At 43.5% G+C, this 17,408-nt stretch overlaps 1 protein-coding gene across 1 annotated transcript in view; it reads right to left on the bottom strand.

Moving 5' to 3' along the window:
* Window positions 1-17,408, bottom strand: part of GALNT13 (polypeptide N-acetylgalactosaminyltransferase 13) — a 124,324-nt gene that overhangs the window by 74,924 nt on the left and 31,992 nt on the right. The window contains exon 4 of the mRNA XM_040561509.1: window positions 6,150-6,318. Coding sequence (XP_040417443.1) covers window positions 6,150-6,318 — 169 coding nt within the window. The remainder of the gene's footprint in view (window positions 1-6,149; window positions 6,319-17,408) is intronic.

Genomic DNA, 17,408 nt, shown 5'->3' with positions numbered 1-17,408 from the left:
TTGCTAGGCAGTAGCGGCGTGAAGTAAAGCAAACTGCTGGCTTTGAGCAGGGCTCGCGGGAGCGATCCCAAGCCCACCTGAAGACGTGCTCCCGCAGCTCCGGCATGCTTGGCAGAGAGTAGGGGTCTCCAAGGGTAATCAACCCAACACCACCAATCCATTTTTAATTTCAGTAGCAATCCTGCGCATGAGAATCTCGTGGTGCTTGGTACTGCTTTTGCAGTAGGGGAATTGCAAGTTAATGAGTGGGGGAAGCCAAGGAGACGGCAGGCTAGCACAGGAGGGGCTGCAAGCACTTCGCAGGTGCAGATGCACCCTCTCGGGCATCCAGCGGGCCTGGCTACAATGCAAGTAACGAACAGAACACCCTGTGAGGTCCTATGGCTCCTTAGGGTTGTCCTGAGACACACCAGCTGCCACGCTGTTAGAAAACGGAGTGTAGGTAGAATTTCCCCAAATATACCAGGATGCTTTTGAGAGAGGCCGTAATTTGGAAGCGCCAACTTAAACGTTTATGTGGAAGCTTAACCGAGAGGAGCTTCTCTCCCTTAGGGCAGGTAAGGCAATGGGGGTGATGGCATGCTGTCCCTGCCCCACCAGCCCCCTCCATAGGAAGCTGCAGTACACGGTTACAGCATAAAGCCAGATGGAACCGAACCCCAGCTTTATGGGGGACAGGACAGCAAAGGGGAAACAGCAACAGTTTGTAATTGTGCCTCTTGTGATACAAAAGCACAGGTGAAAGACTCAGAAAACCAGTTTAGAAGCCATCTGTTGCCTTGTGAGCATATCCTTCTCACTGCTGGAAAACTAATATTCATTTTTTAATCCTAAGAAGCCTTTAGCTAATTTATGCATTGGGAATTGCCTTCGATCTTGTACAGATTACCTGCGTGTACCTTCCTCCCTACTGGCAGTCTCCCCAGGTAAACACCCCCCTCCCTGCCCCACGTAGGCAAAGTGGAATAATGTCTGAATTGTCATTTAAAAATAATTTCTAGCTGAAACTAATTATGATTTCTCCCTGACCTTTCTTGTTCATGGGTGGTTTATAGCTTCTCTATGCATAACTTTACACTCACGGTAAAATCTTAAAACATAAATTAGCTTTTAATTATACGAAGCAGTGGGCAGACAAAACTTGGCAATAAAGGAACTCGGGTACTTTAACCACCGCAACTGAGAGCTGGAAAAAGCACTAATACGATATTTGATGGTGCAGGACAAACGGATTAGATGTGAACATCACAAAACACAACAATTTGCCCTCCCTTATCAGGGCTAAATTGGATGAAGAACAAGTAGTGGCCTTACCAAAAAATCTAATCAAAGCTTCTTGCCCAGGAACAGAGTGTCGGAGGCACCAAAGGACTTTCACAGATATTCACAGGCAGTGATTGCTACTTCTACACCACTTCTTTCAGGGCCTCTTCTTCCCACCCCATGACTGTGTATCACGGTTCTGGATTTGAAGGAGCCAGCACAAAACCATAGCACCGCATTTAAGCCAGAATTACGGCTGAGAAAAAGGTGAGGGTGAGCATAACAGCAATGAAAGCATTCCTTTTGCTTCTGCAATTTCGTACCATGCACTTTCTAGGAGGCCTTCTGGACATGCAGTGACAGCAATACATTCATATAATGGTCCAGATACCAAAAATAATCTCACTAAGACCGCAGTCACAAAAGACCTTGTTAACTATATTCACCTAAGGCATTTGCTACTGAATCTTCCCTCCAGAGTTGCGAAAATCAGTTCTGAAGTTCTTCCTCACCTTTCCCATTGTGAAATGTCAGAAAGAAGCACCAGCAGCTTGTAAATTGCATCAGAGCTGTCAGGGAGTTGGGACAAACCAAATAACCCGGCAAGAAATAACCACGATTTTTGCATTGTAAAAAGCATCAGAGCAACAGCTGAGCATTTTCAGTCCTCACAATGTGTGATGAACCAAAAAAAAAAAAAAAAAAAAAAAAAAAAAAAAAAAAAAAAAAAAAAAAAAAAACAACTCATCAGAAAATCACTACAGAAAAAAACCAGCAAGTTTTTGTTAATCGTTTTTTAAAAAGAGGTTCTGAATGATCAAGCAACTCAACACAAGAGATTCTCAGCAATGAACTTTGGAGACACCCTGCTTCCCCCAGACTGTACAGTGTTTTGGTCTTGTTTTGCTATGGTTGGTCCAGAAGGCACTGAGCATTTCTGACCAAATTTTACTTCTCAGACACATGACAATTTTCAAGGCCTTTCCCCGTTCCCAGGCTTGGACAAGCTTCCCTGCAGCTTTTGTTTTGGAAACCCAAGCTGATGGATAATTTTAAGTGCAGTTTCTTTAACCAAAATAAAGATACTAAACATTCATTTATCACACTGCTCAGAAAACTATATTGCTTATTAAGAATATCAAGAATTTTTATTGAAATTGAATAATGGATTCTCCTGCCTTCATCAGAAGTCAAGAAACATGGTTATGGTAAGTCTCTTAATATTCAGGGGTTTCAATAACATGACGCCAACAAGGCCAGTCAGAACTAACCACAGCCCACTCAAAGTTTTCAAAGATAATCTAAGACGATTTTCAGACAGTGCAAAGATTAATGACGCAGGTATTCATTACAGCTTACATCCCTGCTCAGTCATTTTGATTCTATACAGCATCTAAAATGCTGTGGTTATCGATAATCGGCATAAACAAATTCTGCACACCCCACACTGCTGTTGGTAAAAAAGGTTTTCCAGAGCAGAAAAGTAGAACTATTTTCTTATGTGAGTTTCTGATCAGAAAATGTACGCTCGTAAGCACACACACACACAGAGCACAACAGCTAACTTAACCTAAATTTCCATGCTAAGAAAGTCCAATTATAATGGTTTAGCAATTTGTAGAATAGCACTTGCAGCTATTCATTCATAAAAGATAGATTTCCTCTCTTGCTGCAGAATACACTTAGAAGCAAAATTACACATTTCTATGTTGAATTAAACTGTTCTTAAGGTTTAATTATTAGCTAGTTCAAATCAGATCTGACATTGATTAAAATCTTCAAGTTGGCCATTACCAACAGAACTCAGGCAATCGAATGGCACTCGTTGGTGCACTACGCTAGGCATAATGGGAAGCAAGTTAAACAGTTAGCGTGACAGTTGCATTCATTAGAGGGAATTAAAATATCAACACAGAAGCAGGGATGGAGAGGAATTCAGGCATACACATTCTTTACAGCACACAGCAGGTGGATTTTGTGATCTCCCGATGAGAGACCTCATTCCTGCTGAAGTCTAAGCAAACTCTCATTGACTTCACATCAGGTCTATTCATAAACATCCCTGTTTGGGAGAATGATGAGATGAGAGAGGGAGAGAGAGAGATGACTTTTTTAATTATTATTTTTAAAGAAGTCTAACATTTTTCTCCCTCATTTTACAAACACAAGTACTGTGGGTGCCATGTAAATCCTACATTAGCTCACAGTCATCAGACGACCTATGTACAAGCTGAGTGTACATTTTTTGTTGAAGAGGGGGCGTGGGAATTCAGACACATCATTTTCTGCTTTGAGCCTACGCTTGTCTTCTTCGTGCTCGGCGGTGCCATCACTGAGCAGGAGGCACCCAGCCCCTTCTCCAGCACCTTGGTGTGAATCCGGCCCAGACTGAGGGTCGCTGCATCTATTATTATTCATCTAATTTTGCCAAAGAGAACTTCCTGGCCTCTGAAAGAAAAGCTTGTGTTTCTGAGTAAAAGGTGTGGTAAGTTAGACACCCAGTGCTAATCAGATGGATGCCTCCATCCCCCACCAACAAAAATAGTTATTTCTGTCAGACGCTAAATGCATTAACCATAAAATCATACTCTTCCTTAATAGTAAAGCATTATGAAGTGAGAACATTGAGAACAATTTAATACTCCTTAAAGACAGAATATGTACAGAAAGCATCTGTCAGAAGAGGAAAGTATGAAAATGATTATTTTTTCCAAACCCCGCAACACTTTGTCTTTTCAACACAGATAGAATACGAAACTTCTTTTCATCAAAGAAAAGCACTTTGATTTCTCTCAGTATTAAGTAACTCATCTCCCTCTTAGACTGGGCATTCATTTTACTTGTTTATTCAGAATTCACTTTCCTTTCAATACCTCTGACAGGAAAAGGAAAAAGCTCCTCGAAGCAGACCGAGAAGCACTGCTGTCCTCGTTCCAGCGTGCGCAACACTCGGTCCTGTTTCTTGCTTCAGGTCTCGAGTGAGAGGATCACGTCGTGCTGACCTGACCATTACTTGGGTGGTTTAAATGTACGTGGGCCCTCTGCCAAGAGCATCGTGGTACAAGAAAACAATCAGGTAGGAGTAAGGAAAAAGCCGGGCCAGCAGCGCACCACATCCCCCTCATTTCCCAGAACCGTACGAGGTTCCTGCGCCTGCTGGAACCACCTCAGCACTGGAGCCAGCTCCAGCAGCTCATCACGACTGCACTCAGCGCTCTTCTGAAGGGCAAGCAGTGAAGAGCAAACAAGCAAAAAGCAATAAAGCCTTTCTGATGCTCTCATTACATGAAGTACATCTTTACTGGCAATAGTCTTAGGTATTACTTTATGGAAAATTGGCATCAACCAATTACAAATGATCATGCTCCGGAGAAGCATCGCCTGTGTTGCTTGTGAATAAGGTCTGTTGTTAAAGCAACGCTTCTATTATTTGCATACACTTACAAATAAAATCCAGGGGGAAAAAAGTACTTGCTTGATTTTAAATTTGATGGGAACCTGAAGAATTTAATTTGAAACAAAGCATAATAAGAAGGATTTCAGCTAAGTGACAATTCAGCTTAGAAATTAAAAATAATGGGAGACTTTAGAAGACCTGGCAACTTGTATACATTCAACTACGCTAATATTTCTGTACATTTGCATTTCTTACAAGCTGCAGCAACTAGAATGATAGGATACAAAATTATCCTTAAAATGCCATATTGTAAAATAATGGGAAATATTAAGGGTTTTTTGTGATATATAGCTTGCCTTAAAGTTTTCATAAACCCTGCAAACGCTCATGCATAAATCAATTCCCAAGAACATATTAAGGAATCCAGAACATCAGTCATTACATTACCAGCAGTGCAGGCTCCAGCTGGTTTGAATGGGGAGAATTGTTTTAAGGCAGAGAGCTGAGAGACTGGAGAAGACAGTGCAGCATAACTGGTGTCTACCCAGCTGTGAACACATGAGCCTTCAGACAGCAGAGCTGTTCACGAGCTTTCTCACCTGCTCAGACAGTAGCTTCTATACAGGATCTCCGATATTTTAATTCCCATCAAGCTGAAAACACACGGGACACCTAAGTGCATCTAGGTTTCTGTGTTTTGCTTTTAGTACGTCTTGTAAAAAGGAGGTATTTTATGCACGTTGGCAAGTCAACAATAGGCATCTGTATTCATAACTATAGTTTGCATAGTTTGTATTGCACAGTCTCAAAGTCGACACAGAAACTTCAAGCATCTCCCAAAAACGATGGCTGTAAGTTAAAAGACTTAAATAAATAAACAAACAAATAATCAAACTTTAAAACCTTCAGATTTGAAAGACGGCACATTTTGAAAAAGGTTCTTTAAAATTGTGATTACTCCAGAAATGCCTATGGACAGAACTAAAAGAAAATTACTTCCTGTACGCCAATTGCTAGTATTGGTAGTGTCCTCTTATCAGAGTTAAACTGTCAACTTTTAATGCCATTTTTCAAATGCCAATAGCATAATTATGAAAATTTACACAGTAAACATTGGTATTTCATATTATTTTAAAATCTTAAAGTTTTCCTTGGGAAAAAAAATGCAAAACAGCATTTTGTTATGCGCCACAATGTAAATTGATTGCCGTAAGCTAACAATTTTCATCTATTCACAAAATAAATTGCATAGGATCATAACATTTGTGATGGATGCAGTAACTCTTTTCCTAAGAATGTGTGTATAAGAAGCCAAATGCAGAACCGGTAAACCCTGGACTTTTCAAGCAGCTTCTTCAGGCGAGCACTGCTGCTAACACCCACTTGGGATCAACCAGGCTGTCCCTGATGCTTTGAAATGAGGAGGAGCCCAGTGCGGCTTTGCTTGTGGCCCCCGTGCCAAGAGTCGTACAGTACCTTGGGCACTCACCCGTCTAGTCTCACATCTGGTAAACTTCTGTTTAGAGCAATCAAGTCACTGGCCATAAGGTTAAACTGGTTGATTTTAAACAGCTCCTTCATTTTCTCCTGGTCATCTTTAGGAATGAGCACAGCCTTTCCCATCTCTCCAGGTCCTTCTTGGTTTCGAGAGATAACAGCTGGAATACAAGATAGCAAAAGGCCAACTTTTAATACATGGGTGTCTGTTTTATTTTGTACCAACAGGGCTCCACAAGTTGGGCATTCGAGAAGGAATGTTAGAAAAAATACAGAACAATAACAACACGTCAGAATTTTCTGTATGCTAAACTGTGAGATTTTATGTCTATCTGGATCTGAATATATATCCGCTTCCTTTCTAACATGATAAAAACAGACTTGTGCACTTCCAGCTTTCAGTTGGAATCACACTGACAGCACGTGAGTATTCACAAGAGATACACTAGAATTACAACGCACAGCACCATATTCCCAGAGAGACCCTGCAAACAAAAGGTTTGGACAACACTTTTATAGCTACTGGAAGTATTTGAAGGACATGTAAATTAAAGTCATTCTAACCAACTTTTATTTTTAATTTAGTCCCAACTATCAGGCATATTACATTATAAACCTGTCCTTTAAAAAAACAAAAACAAACCAAAAACCCTGTCGCTCCATCTCATTTTCTTGCCTCCAAAATAATCCTGAAAAATATAGCATCCCAACCTCGTTACAATTAAAGATTAGTTTTAAGCAATAGTTGTACAGCCAATTCGTTATCAGGTCTGAATCTTGTTAACTTTGAGAAATTTGACATCACAGTGACAACAATTGAACTCTAATGAAAACGATGTTATCCTAGCACCTCACGCAAGAACACACACACAAAAAAAGGAACAAAATAATAGAATACTTTTTTAGAAAACAGTATATAATAAGAAAGGAAACATCCCAAGCATACAAGCGATTATAACTGTTATTCTGAGGCAAGCAGCCACCAAAGGGATGACAGAAGCATCACCTGTGTCCTCCTCCGACCCCAACGTGCAGCTGAGCAGCAGAGTCCAGCTTCCCACCCGCTATGTGGAAGTTGCATCAGCCAACTGCACAAGGGAAAACCTGAATTGTGACTAATTTTACATTCATACCATAAATCAGCCTCTTGACTCAGGCTGAATAATTAATACTGATTCATTTTTCGCCAGCGATAACCGTTACTCGCTACTCTCATGAATAATAAAACCCCAGCGCCACGGCTACGTCCCGACAGAGCAGGGCTTGGCCGGGACTGCCCGGGCACAAGTGGGCAGCAGCCGGTGCTGGCCGTGACCTTCATCAGGCTGAGTGCCTGAAACACCGCCCTTGGTCCAACACGAACCGTCTGCCTTAGGGAAGGGACCTAGCAGTCCTGGTTTTATTTTTCTGCCACCGCTTTCACTTTTCATCTTTAGCAGCAAAAGTATTTTGAAAATTTTGATTCTTGCTGTCCTTAAAGACTGGCACTTACGACGGCTCCGCTTGCTGAACAGTAATTAAATCATTTGGTTTTGCGACAAAGAGTGCTAGGAGAATAAAGCCCTTTCTAAAGCAATGCACAGGAAGTAAAACAAGTTACTTCTTAAGGAGAAAAGTGATTTTTTTCTGAGCAAACCAGACATCAGTGCTTGCTAGAAGAATCTCCCAGAAATTTACTAAAAGGTTTGTTTCTGCGGTTCTAGTTTACGCTTCATTTGAGCAAAGAACATTTTAGGTGTATTATTTGATGTGTTTTCATCCTTCCCCCTGATCAGAAGCAGCACTTTTATATGCTGCAACAAGAAGAAATGAATTAGGTTTCGCTGCGATTACAGGCGAGATGAAATTACTATCAGATGGCTGCTTCAGCCCAGGGCTGCTCTGGCATCCTAAGTGGCGATTCGGAAGCTCTCTGCGCCCAACATGATTTCCGAAGGATGACAGCCTCGGTGGTTAACATGTATTGGGGTAGGCAGCACCCTCCCTGGAGCCAAACAGGCGGTGGCACTGGCACCGGCGCTAAGTGCACGCTCAACGCATTACCAGATACCTTTTTTCATGTCTGAGCAGAATTGCTGACTCCTCTCACCTGGCTTTGGGAAGGGAATTAATGATTATACTGCTCTTTATGTTTCCTATTCGGTAGAATTTTATCTTAGAGAACATACCTCACAGTCGAACCCATTCAGACATACCACCAGAAAGAAAGCAAGCATGGGAAAAACAATCCTGCTGTTCCTGCAGCTGCCTCTCCGAGCAACCCTGCACCTCTGTGCAGCCACACCACTTCCATCCAGTACTTCTTGGAACCTCCCCATCCTGCTTTGTACACGTATGCACACCACTACACCTTGTACGTGCTGCTAAATGCCTCTTGGAACATTCCATAAGGAATATTTATGTAATGCGTAATAGGAACATAAAATACGTGGAATTAATGGCTGGTAATTAAACTCTGCTATATCATCACTCTCTGGAGGAAGGATGAGGCTCTGCAGAGACTGTAATTTGACGAGCTGGTCCATCAAGCTGCAAATTTTGTTTACGGAAATAAATTCTGCCTCTTTCTGGTTGCTGAAGGCTGAGGGCACCAATTTATCCAAAAAGCAGCCAGGAGCAGACTGTATAAATGCGTCAGCCTAGCCACAGAGATGATGGAGAAGCACAGAAAGAAGCTTGGCCAGTGTCCTCCTCCATGAAAAACACAACATTAATGGAAAGGAACAAATTCCTCAAAAAAGGCAGGAGGTCAGTTCCACCTCCCCATGAAACGGGGAACAAGGCACCCACACTGAAATGCGGCCGAAGCAGTAGGCGACATACCGACTTGATTTGATTTTCTGCTTAAATGCTTTGGATTTGGCTAAAAACTTCTTAGTGGCAGTTTTCTTCTATAGAAATCAGAAACTTTTCATTAAAACATATTGCCTCCAAAAAAAATTGTTGTGAAAATAATTTATCAATGTATTATTAGCAGGGTGATAATTATGACAGTAAATTTGCTGCCTCTCCTTATAGTAAACCCACTACTAAAACTGTGCTCCCTAAAACATGCAGAATACCTTCAGTGAAGGGTTCCAGACTGCAGCCCAGACAACAACGACAGCTGCAGAGGATGTCATGCTCCACTGGAAATTCACTGGAAATTCATTAGAAATCCCAGCTCGTTTGCACTGTACCGTTACAGGGACTCAAATTTACCTCTGCCTGAAAAATTTTGCTCATTCTTCTTGAAAGCAAGAGTTACATACTCCATCTGCAAAGCTTATTTTTCATTACAAGATTCGGTGTTCTGTTGTTTGCTAAGGTTCATCAAGATAAAATTTCAAAGAGATTTTGCCATCCTGAAGTTTATTATAAAACTAATCAGGAATTTCCTAACCAGCCTTTCCATTCTCGCTGCTTTATTCAAAGCCCACCAGTATCACATCACATTGCAGCCATGGTTTACACACGTCCGTGACTGAGAAACGCATTGAGTTCTGTTACAATTCTGTATGGTTTCCTTACTTGAAGTCCAGCCGGGCCACGCTGCTTGGCTCTGTAACTACACGAAGCTGCGTGGTAAAATACTAAAATCAGGACTAAGTATATATCATAACACCAGAGATGGAAGGAATATTTAGCAAACAGATACACTGCAAATATTCAATTTGACCCAATTTTTCGTAGAAAATCGAATTTACATTTTTGCTAGCACTGAATATTTCCGAGACACTAAAGATCTTGTCACTAAAGTTCTAATACCAGGTATATCATCCAACTTGGTTTTCTAATTGCTTAAAGCCACAACAAATATTTCTACTTGAATGCTTTGCTATTTATTCAACCCAAACACAACTTTTTTTTTTTTTTCCAGATAACGATACTATGGTCATTTCATCACATTTTTATTTTCTGCCTTACCTTCTTCCTAGGAAGTACAGGATACTTCATTAGTGCAGCATGCTTCAAACCCAACCATTCCAACATGTTATGAAATACCAAACCTGTATCCCAGGTTTTCATACCAAAGTCATCACGATGTAAATATATATATTTCAATCACAGAACAAAACCATAACAACCTCCGCATCTAGAGGATTAAAAAAACCACCACTGTAATCTGTTTCTTAAACATTCAGAATGCACGCATGGTAAAAGAGGCAACAATCAGCAAGCACACGCTGCTGCTGATTATGAATTACTCCGTCTGTACTGGCGTTTAAAAGCTAAAACGAGCGTAGCAAGCAATTTCCTTACGGAGTACGTCTTAAAAAATATCACTTAGGGTTTACTGTGCAAAACACCTTTTCCAAGTAGCTTTTATGCTTCTTTTTGGTAGTATTACGGAGATCACTGACTTGAAAAGATTGAGTAGCGAACAGCTTTGACCCTCTGCCGCGGCAACGAGAGGAGAGTCAAATTGTCAGATCCCGGCTGCCTCCAGGCCCTTTTTCCCATGGGAAGAGCTGATCCACCCCACGGAAGGCTGCCCATCAGGAGCAACCCTCCCAGCCCAATCCCACGGGTAAAAGACCGCGCTGCCACGTCCTGTGTTTGATTTTCCTCTACCAACATTACCTGGCAGACCATCAATAAGCTTATCGGTGTGTCTGATCCACAAACGCTTTGGAAGCACTTTTACCACTAAGTCAAAATCTTTAGGGAATGCTAATGCCAAACGAAACAAACAAGCAAACAAACAAAAACCCTGCCTCATTTGTTATAAGCTTCTCTTTTGTGTTGAAAACCGAGTCACTCCTTATCGCGCTTTCCTCTTGCTGTTGGTACCCTTGTGCAATACTTCAATGTCACGCTGGGCTGTCCTCTCCTATTCCTGCCTCGCTCTGTGACTTGCCCTTGCCAATAGGTCTCCACAGGCTCATGTTGGTCTTTCGCACCAGTCCTCAGTAATTTGATGGAGTTTTTATTTGCTGTGCAATACCTTCCTGAGCTTCGGGGAGGGAGGTGCTGACACGTTTGTCTTACGCTACGCTTCATGCTCTGTCCCTGGCACAGACTGGGGTTTTGACCCACGTACAGGCAAAAATCTCCCAAATTCATTTCCTTGGCTTGCTTTGCTAAGATATTATCTAAGAAGCATTGGTCAAGGCTTTCATTCCTCCCCAGAGGACTCACAGCCGGGAGGCCCAGGCATCCTGCTGGCAGCGGGCATCAGGCAGCCTCTCCTGCCGCTCAAGTTCACTCGTACACCTTGGCACCGGCAGTCCGTACAACGTAAGATTCACCCGGGTTTAGAGATCCTGAAACCAGGAAGTCTGCCCACTTGCAGGAGGAAGGGGGACCCTCTGCGTGTTCCTGAAAAATACACACGGACAGCCACACGGACGGCACGGGGATTTGTGGAGCTGCAATGCATCCCCACCCACTGCAAGGGCACTGGAAACAAATTTCAGAAAGTTCAAAACAAGCCCCCAGTGAGAAATAGAGGATGCTTATATATACATGTATTTATTTATTTATATTCACTCAGCCAATATATTTATATATTTATACGCTGAAGAAACGGGGAAAATGAAATTTTAATGTACCAGATTAATTCACTTCTATGAGAAGCTGAACAAAAACCTGTATTTTGATTTATATTCGAGATTTCTATCTCACTTTGACCACATTCCCTTCCACAGACTGAAATGAGTCTCATCCTCTCATTAACAGCTCTTTGCTAGCTCTGTGAACATGAATGTTTCATATGGTATCAGTGACATCCCTAATACACTCGGTGAATTCACAAACAATGGATTAATCATAGAGCCATTTAGGTCGGAAAAGACCTCTAAGATCATCAGGTCCAACCATTCCTAAGATCATGAAGTCCAATCAAGTCAACCCTCTGTAAACATCAAAGCCCGACGGTTAATGAACATGGAGGTGCAGTCTGCTTGCCATTGCTTAAAATGAAAGATGAAAGACAGGGATAGAAAAATAGGGATGAAGTGCGTCTCAGGAGGTCGCCAAAACTTCACACACAACACAATTAACTGCACTTAAAGCATCCGCTGAAACTTGCGCGGACGGACATTTTACAGCCTTACCATGACATCAAAGCAACGCAATAACTTAGTGGATTGTGCTCCTACCTTGACCCACCCGAAGAAACAGAAGAACTTTCATGAGCTCAACACACGAAAACTGGAGAGCTGATGCTCCTCAGGAATAATTAAGGGTTGAGCTCAGACAGACAAAATCAGAAGTTTGTGAGGGGAGAGCTGAGCACAGAGAAATCTCGGCTAAAGCAGAGCAGAAGGACTAAACCCCAACTCCCTGCTGACGATTCGGCATGCAAATTAAGAAAAACTCACGTGCCAAGTAATTCACAACAGAACTACAAAAAACACAGGAGTAAAACAATATCAGCAGCAGAACCGATCAGATGAAACGTCTGCAGGCCTCCTGCAGTTTTTAACATTACAATTCGTTACCCCGGAACCAACAACCTCTGTTAATTGCACCCATCTGGGGAGAGCCTTCCACTCGGTCACAGAATGCAAGGGCTTTTCTAGATCAGGACAAGGACCCTTCTGGCTGCGTACCGCAACCCACCGATCACCGCAGGGAAGGTGAGAACACGCAGAGTTACACCGTGATTCCTCCCCAGGTCTCCCTGTGCTGAGGTGGGGCCGTATCCAGATCGTTGTGTTGGCAGCTCGAGGGCTCTAAGAGCTGGCAGCTTGTGTACTCCCTTCTGAAATCTACTTAATTTTTTTGACAAGCTGCACAGCTTAGCAGAGCAGCCCTGTTCCTTTGATGTGATTTGCACTTGCTGCCTCACATTTTCATTGGTTTTCATCTCGGGAGACAAGGAATCCCCCACCAATCTTCTCTGGCTGTCGATGCCCTTACAGATCCTCACTTCACCCTTCTGTGGTTACCGCTTCCCAAGCGGTGTCACTTCTTCCTTCAGCCATCTCCCCACAGAGAGGCCGAGCAGAGCCTCGCATCTCCCCTGCCCCCAGGACCGCAGTCCCTCTTGAACCAAGCACACCAGAAAGGCTTTTGTCCTGCAAGGGGCTTTTGTCCTGCAAGGGCACAAACTCACAGGCTTCTAGCAAAGCGACTGAGGCTGCCTTAATTTGCAGCAGAACTCTTCTTCTGTGATTATCTTTCAAGATCTTGAAACCAAAGCAATCTACAATTCCCAGCAGACTTCTGCACCTTGTCACACTTGCGTAATTTCAGGAGCTGTATATACTGAACGCTATTCAAAGAAGGCATCCGTATGCGTCTTACCCTGCCTCAGTTAATTCTGTTTAATAGTTGCACCTAAACAGCAGCAGTGATTCAGCAGTTTTGCTTGTTAACTTATTGAAGAGGATTTCCAGTACTGTGCTTTTTCAAAAATGTGCTTTTTAAAAGAAGTGTCCATCAAAAACAGCTTTACCTCCAAGCACAAGAATTAACTGCTCATCTCTTCAGCGACCATCTTGGTGCACGCAGGGATAATGGAACTGACATGAAGCATGCCCACAAAGAATAAAAATGCTATTTTTCCAGCATTCTGCCTGCAGACATTTTTCATCATCCGTCAGAGGAGATAGGCCTCCTTTGGAAATGAAAACAACCCCCTCACAAGGGCTTACGAGAAGTGCTGAGGTCTTTGGTGGAGTGGAGAATAGAAAGCACAAAATTCAAGATAAAGAAAGGAAAAAAAAAAGCTGACCCCAATAGATTCCAAAACATTCAATTTATTTAACAATTCAGTAAAGGCTCTGCACGGGGACTGTTGCACAGACACGGCAACACTCAGAAGATACAAGGACTCATCGTCCATGCATTTTTTGCTTTTTCTCCAAACGTTCGTTCTCCTTCCATACACCTCGGTGCAACGCCTGCGCTTCGGTTTCAAGCACGGCGACGCTGCTGCTTAGCGGGCAGCCGGGTCCATCCCCACCCCTGGCCCAGCGCTGCAGGACGTGCTGGTGCTCTGGCAGCCTGGGGGGCTACTTGGCGTCCCTGGGGGCAGGGAGGCAGCCCAGCCACCAGCTCCCCCCGAGGAGAAGCAAGCAGAAAGACTGCAGCCCGTGGCACGACCCTGCGGTGCCTCCAGCCCCTCGGTGAGACGTGAGCAGCAGCGATGCTGGCAAGCAGGAACCAAAGCTCCACGAAGTAACGACCAAGCACACTTTGGGTAAGGGCTTTTGCACTTTGCTTGTGCTCTGAACAGTGAGGGTGTTACGTGGTTGTACAAACACGATCAAGAGATACTTTTTAAAAAATGAAAAACACCCATGGCATCAAAAAGCACTTTCCAGTTTCAGGAACTGACTAGTCAGAAAGTTATCCCAATGTTCCTCATAAATTTGCATCTCCACAGTGGCTATAAGACTCTCTATATAGTCCTGATATTTTATGCCCAAATAATTTATCAACTCCATACAGAATCCAATAAACGACAGGATCAATTCACAGCCCTTGCCATTTTCATGACGCATCTTTTGCTGCTCCGAACTATGTGCAGACTTATCTTAATCCGGAACATAAAGAATTCTGGTTTTAATTATACAGTAGCAATAAATCCCGCAAAGCTGTCATAAACATCATTAAATAGGTCGTTTACTTTACAATATCTTCCAAGATAAGAGTTCCATGAATCTAGAGGAAGAAAAAAAAGAAAGTTGCTTTCCAATAATAAAAGCATTGTAACTCACTGTAACTCCTGCAGTAAATACCCTTTTTTCAGCATTCCCACTCCACCTGTTGTCTACAGATGCGGCAGACTACACCGTTACTGACAGCCTCAAGGCAAAACGCCTGAAAGGGCACAAGGCGGCCTGGAGTGAGAATAAAGTAACAATTAGATTAAAAAAAAAAAAAAAATCATTTAGGAGTGATGTGAGGTCTACTAATAGATGCTGGCTGTCATTTTCTAAGAAAGATCTGGAAGGCATCTTCACATCAAAAACAGAAGTCCATTCTCACCACCATTCTTCATGAGTTCCTAAGAAGCCTACACACAACCACATAACCGCACGATGCAATCCCCTAAGCTTAAAAGGTCTCCGCAGTTACTAGCATTGTTTGCATCGCAGTAATAGACATTACTGGATTTTGCTAAAAAATAACAGTCTAATTAAATACCATGCTAGTTCAATGCAGTTCAGAACCACTCTTTTTAGCAAATCAGCTGTAATACAAAATTCGGAAGCCAGAGATACTGGGCTGAACAGTCAAGCCGTTTTCAAGAGGATACCAACAATCCCCTAATCCAAGCCATCCCCTTCCAGTCTTACTGCACGATACCTAAGCAGTTAATAAGCAATATCTTTTATGACTGTGGCAATGAAAGGCTGATATCTTCTTTAAAAAGAAAATACAGCATCCCCAGGTATCGCTTGCTTTAATTTTCCAATATAATGGACTAAGATAAACAAGAGTACAACATAACGCGGGAACCCTGACATATGGTAATCACCAGATCTCTGGACAAGGCTTTATACACGCTGATTCCTTCTTAGCATTTTAACTGGGCACAGGAACCAGCAGAGGAAAGAGCAGGAATTCGTATTTCTTAACAACAGCTCAGGGAAGAAGAGCGGAAGCCACTTACATGCAGAGAACAACGCAGTAAAAATGAAAATTACAAAGTAAAGGGTAAGAGTGAAACACCTGCTTCTGCACGCACTGCAGCTCAGCGGCAGATACCTACCCGGGGCAAACATCCCAGCGAAGGAAGGGGTTCATACTGCAGCAGCTGTCCCGAAGCACTGGGCAGCAACCCACCGCTCGCCGAGTCCCGCGGCGGGAGGCAGCCGCCCGCTGGAGCAGCGATGCTTTCGCATCCACCCAGCGGCTGGAGATGAGCCCGTTCCCTCGAAGGAAAGGATGGCATCCCACTAAATCACACGCTCATCTATCACATACAGGGCTGTTATAAACGAATTCTGTGCCTGTACATCAAATGAGGTATGAGTTACCTCCCTCAGAATAATAAGCGAGCAACAACGCAGCAGAGATGTACTGGTATACCAATGTTAATTTAGACGCAACGCAAATACCTAACCGATGCTGACTGCTAAGCCAGCAAAAAGCCCGTGGGGGCTGGACCCCCCGTGCTCACTGGGACCAGCCCCATCAGCTCCAGTACGGGGCAGCTCCAGGTCCCTGGGCTGCTGTGGGGCGACAGCCGCAGGCCACACACCCTCTGCTTTAGCAGCAGTAGTTATTTTGAAAAATTCACCATTACAAATGAAGCCAAAAATGTTGAAGAATGAGTAAAAGATGTGTGATTTATGGTGGCAGTCAAACCAATCTTCCGCACGGCAACACTAAACAGCCAGTAATTGAATGGAATGAAGGTAAGAGGAGTTTCATTTATTTTTATTTTTTAAACCCTCCCTGAACAGCAGCCTCATATTTTAGAGTGCCTTATATAAAGTCAAACCATTACTGACATATAGTTTTCCTATCTCAGCGTTTTATCTGCTTTCATCAACACGCTTGCTTTTTCCACGTCTACGAAAAGGGAGATGTTTAATGTATAAATAAATCCAGGCGGCTATACCTTCCGTAAACCTTTACTAAAAGATTCTTCTTTGTGGTTGCTCTATGTTTTTCTCCTGTCAGGCTGAACAGGTCGATGTTTTCAGTCCTTCTCCCTCCCTGTCTCAACCAGCAGCAAGTTTCACCACCCCAAATTCCCCTCACCAGCAGGAGGGCATTGGGCGCCCCAGAGGCAGCAGGCCGCAGGCACGGGAGGCTCAGGGGAGGGCAATGGGAAGGAGAGGTTGTGATGCCCGTGGGACGACCCACAAGCGCCCTGCCACCAAAGCAGCTTCATATGGCCCTGGACAGGGGGTGCAGAGCGGGGCTGAGGGTACCAGCCTGCCCCAGCACCCTGCCCAGCTCCATCTCGGGGCCTTCCCTGCACACCCTCTCCACAGCCACGGGGAGCAGCCGCAACGTAACACGTCCCCGAGCGTTAGAGCGAGTCCTGGTTCCCAAACCCATTTAGCTACGGGCGCTGGAATTAATTGCTTTCCGGACAACTGCCGCTTGAATCGACACGCTGCGAGCCGGGATGCGCGCACAGCGCCATACATTATCCTAATTGGTATTTGATACGAGGTTTGATGGGCAATTATGTCACATCTCAGCGGCACGCATCAATCTCTTGCTCATGGAAGTCACGTACTTTGGTCTAGGTTACAATACGTTATTTTGGCACGAGAAAAAAGGAAGGAGGATCTTTCACGAAGAGCCACTGCCTTGCAAATAAACCTTGAGCAACTTCAGAAATCTCCTTCCCCCC

The sequence above is a fragment of the Cygnus olor genome, chromosome 6, assembly GCF_009769625.2.
Source record: "Cygnus olor isolate bCygOlo1 chromosome 6, bCygOlo1.pri.v2, whole genome shotgun sequence".
Taxonomy (NCBI): Eukaryota; Metazoa; Chordata; class Aves; order Anseriformes; family Anatidae; genus Cygnus; species Cygnus olor.
Note: the sequence above shows the minus strand (reverse complement) of the source record. Positions and strands in the feature narration are given on the sequence as shown.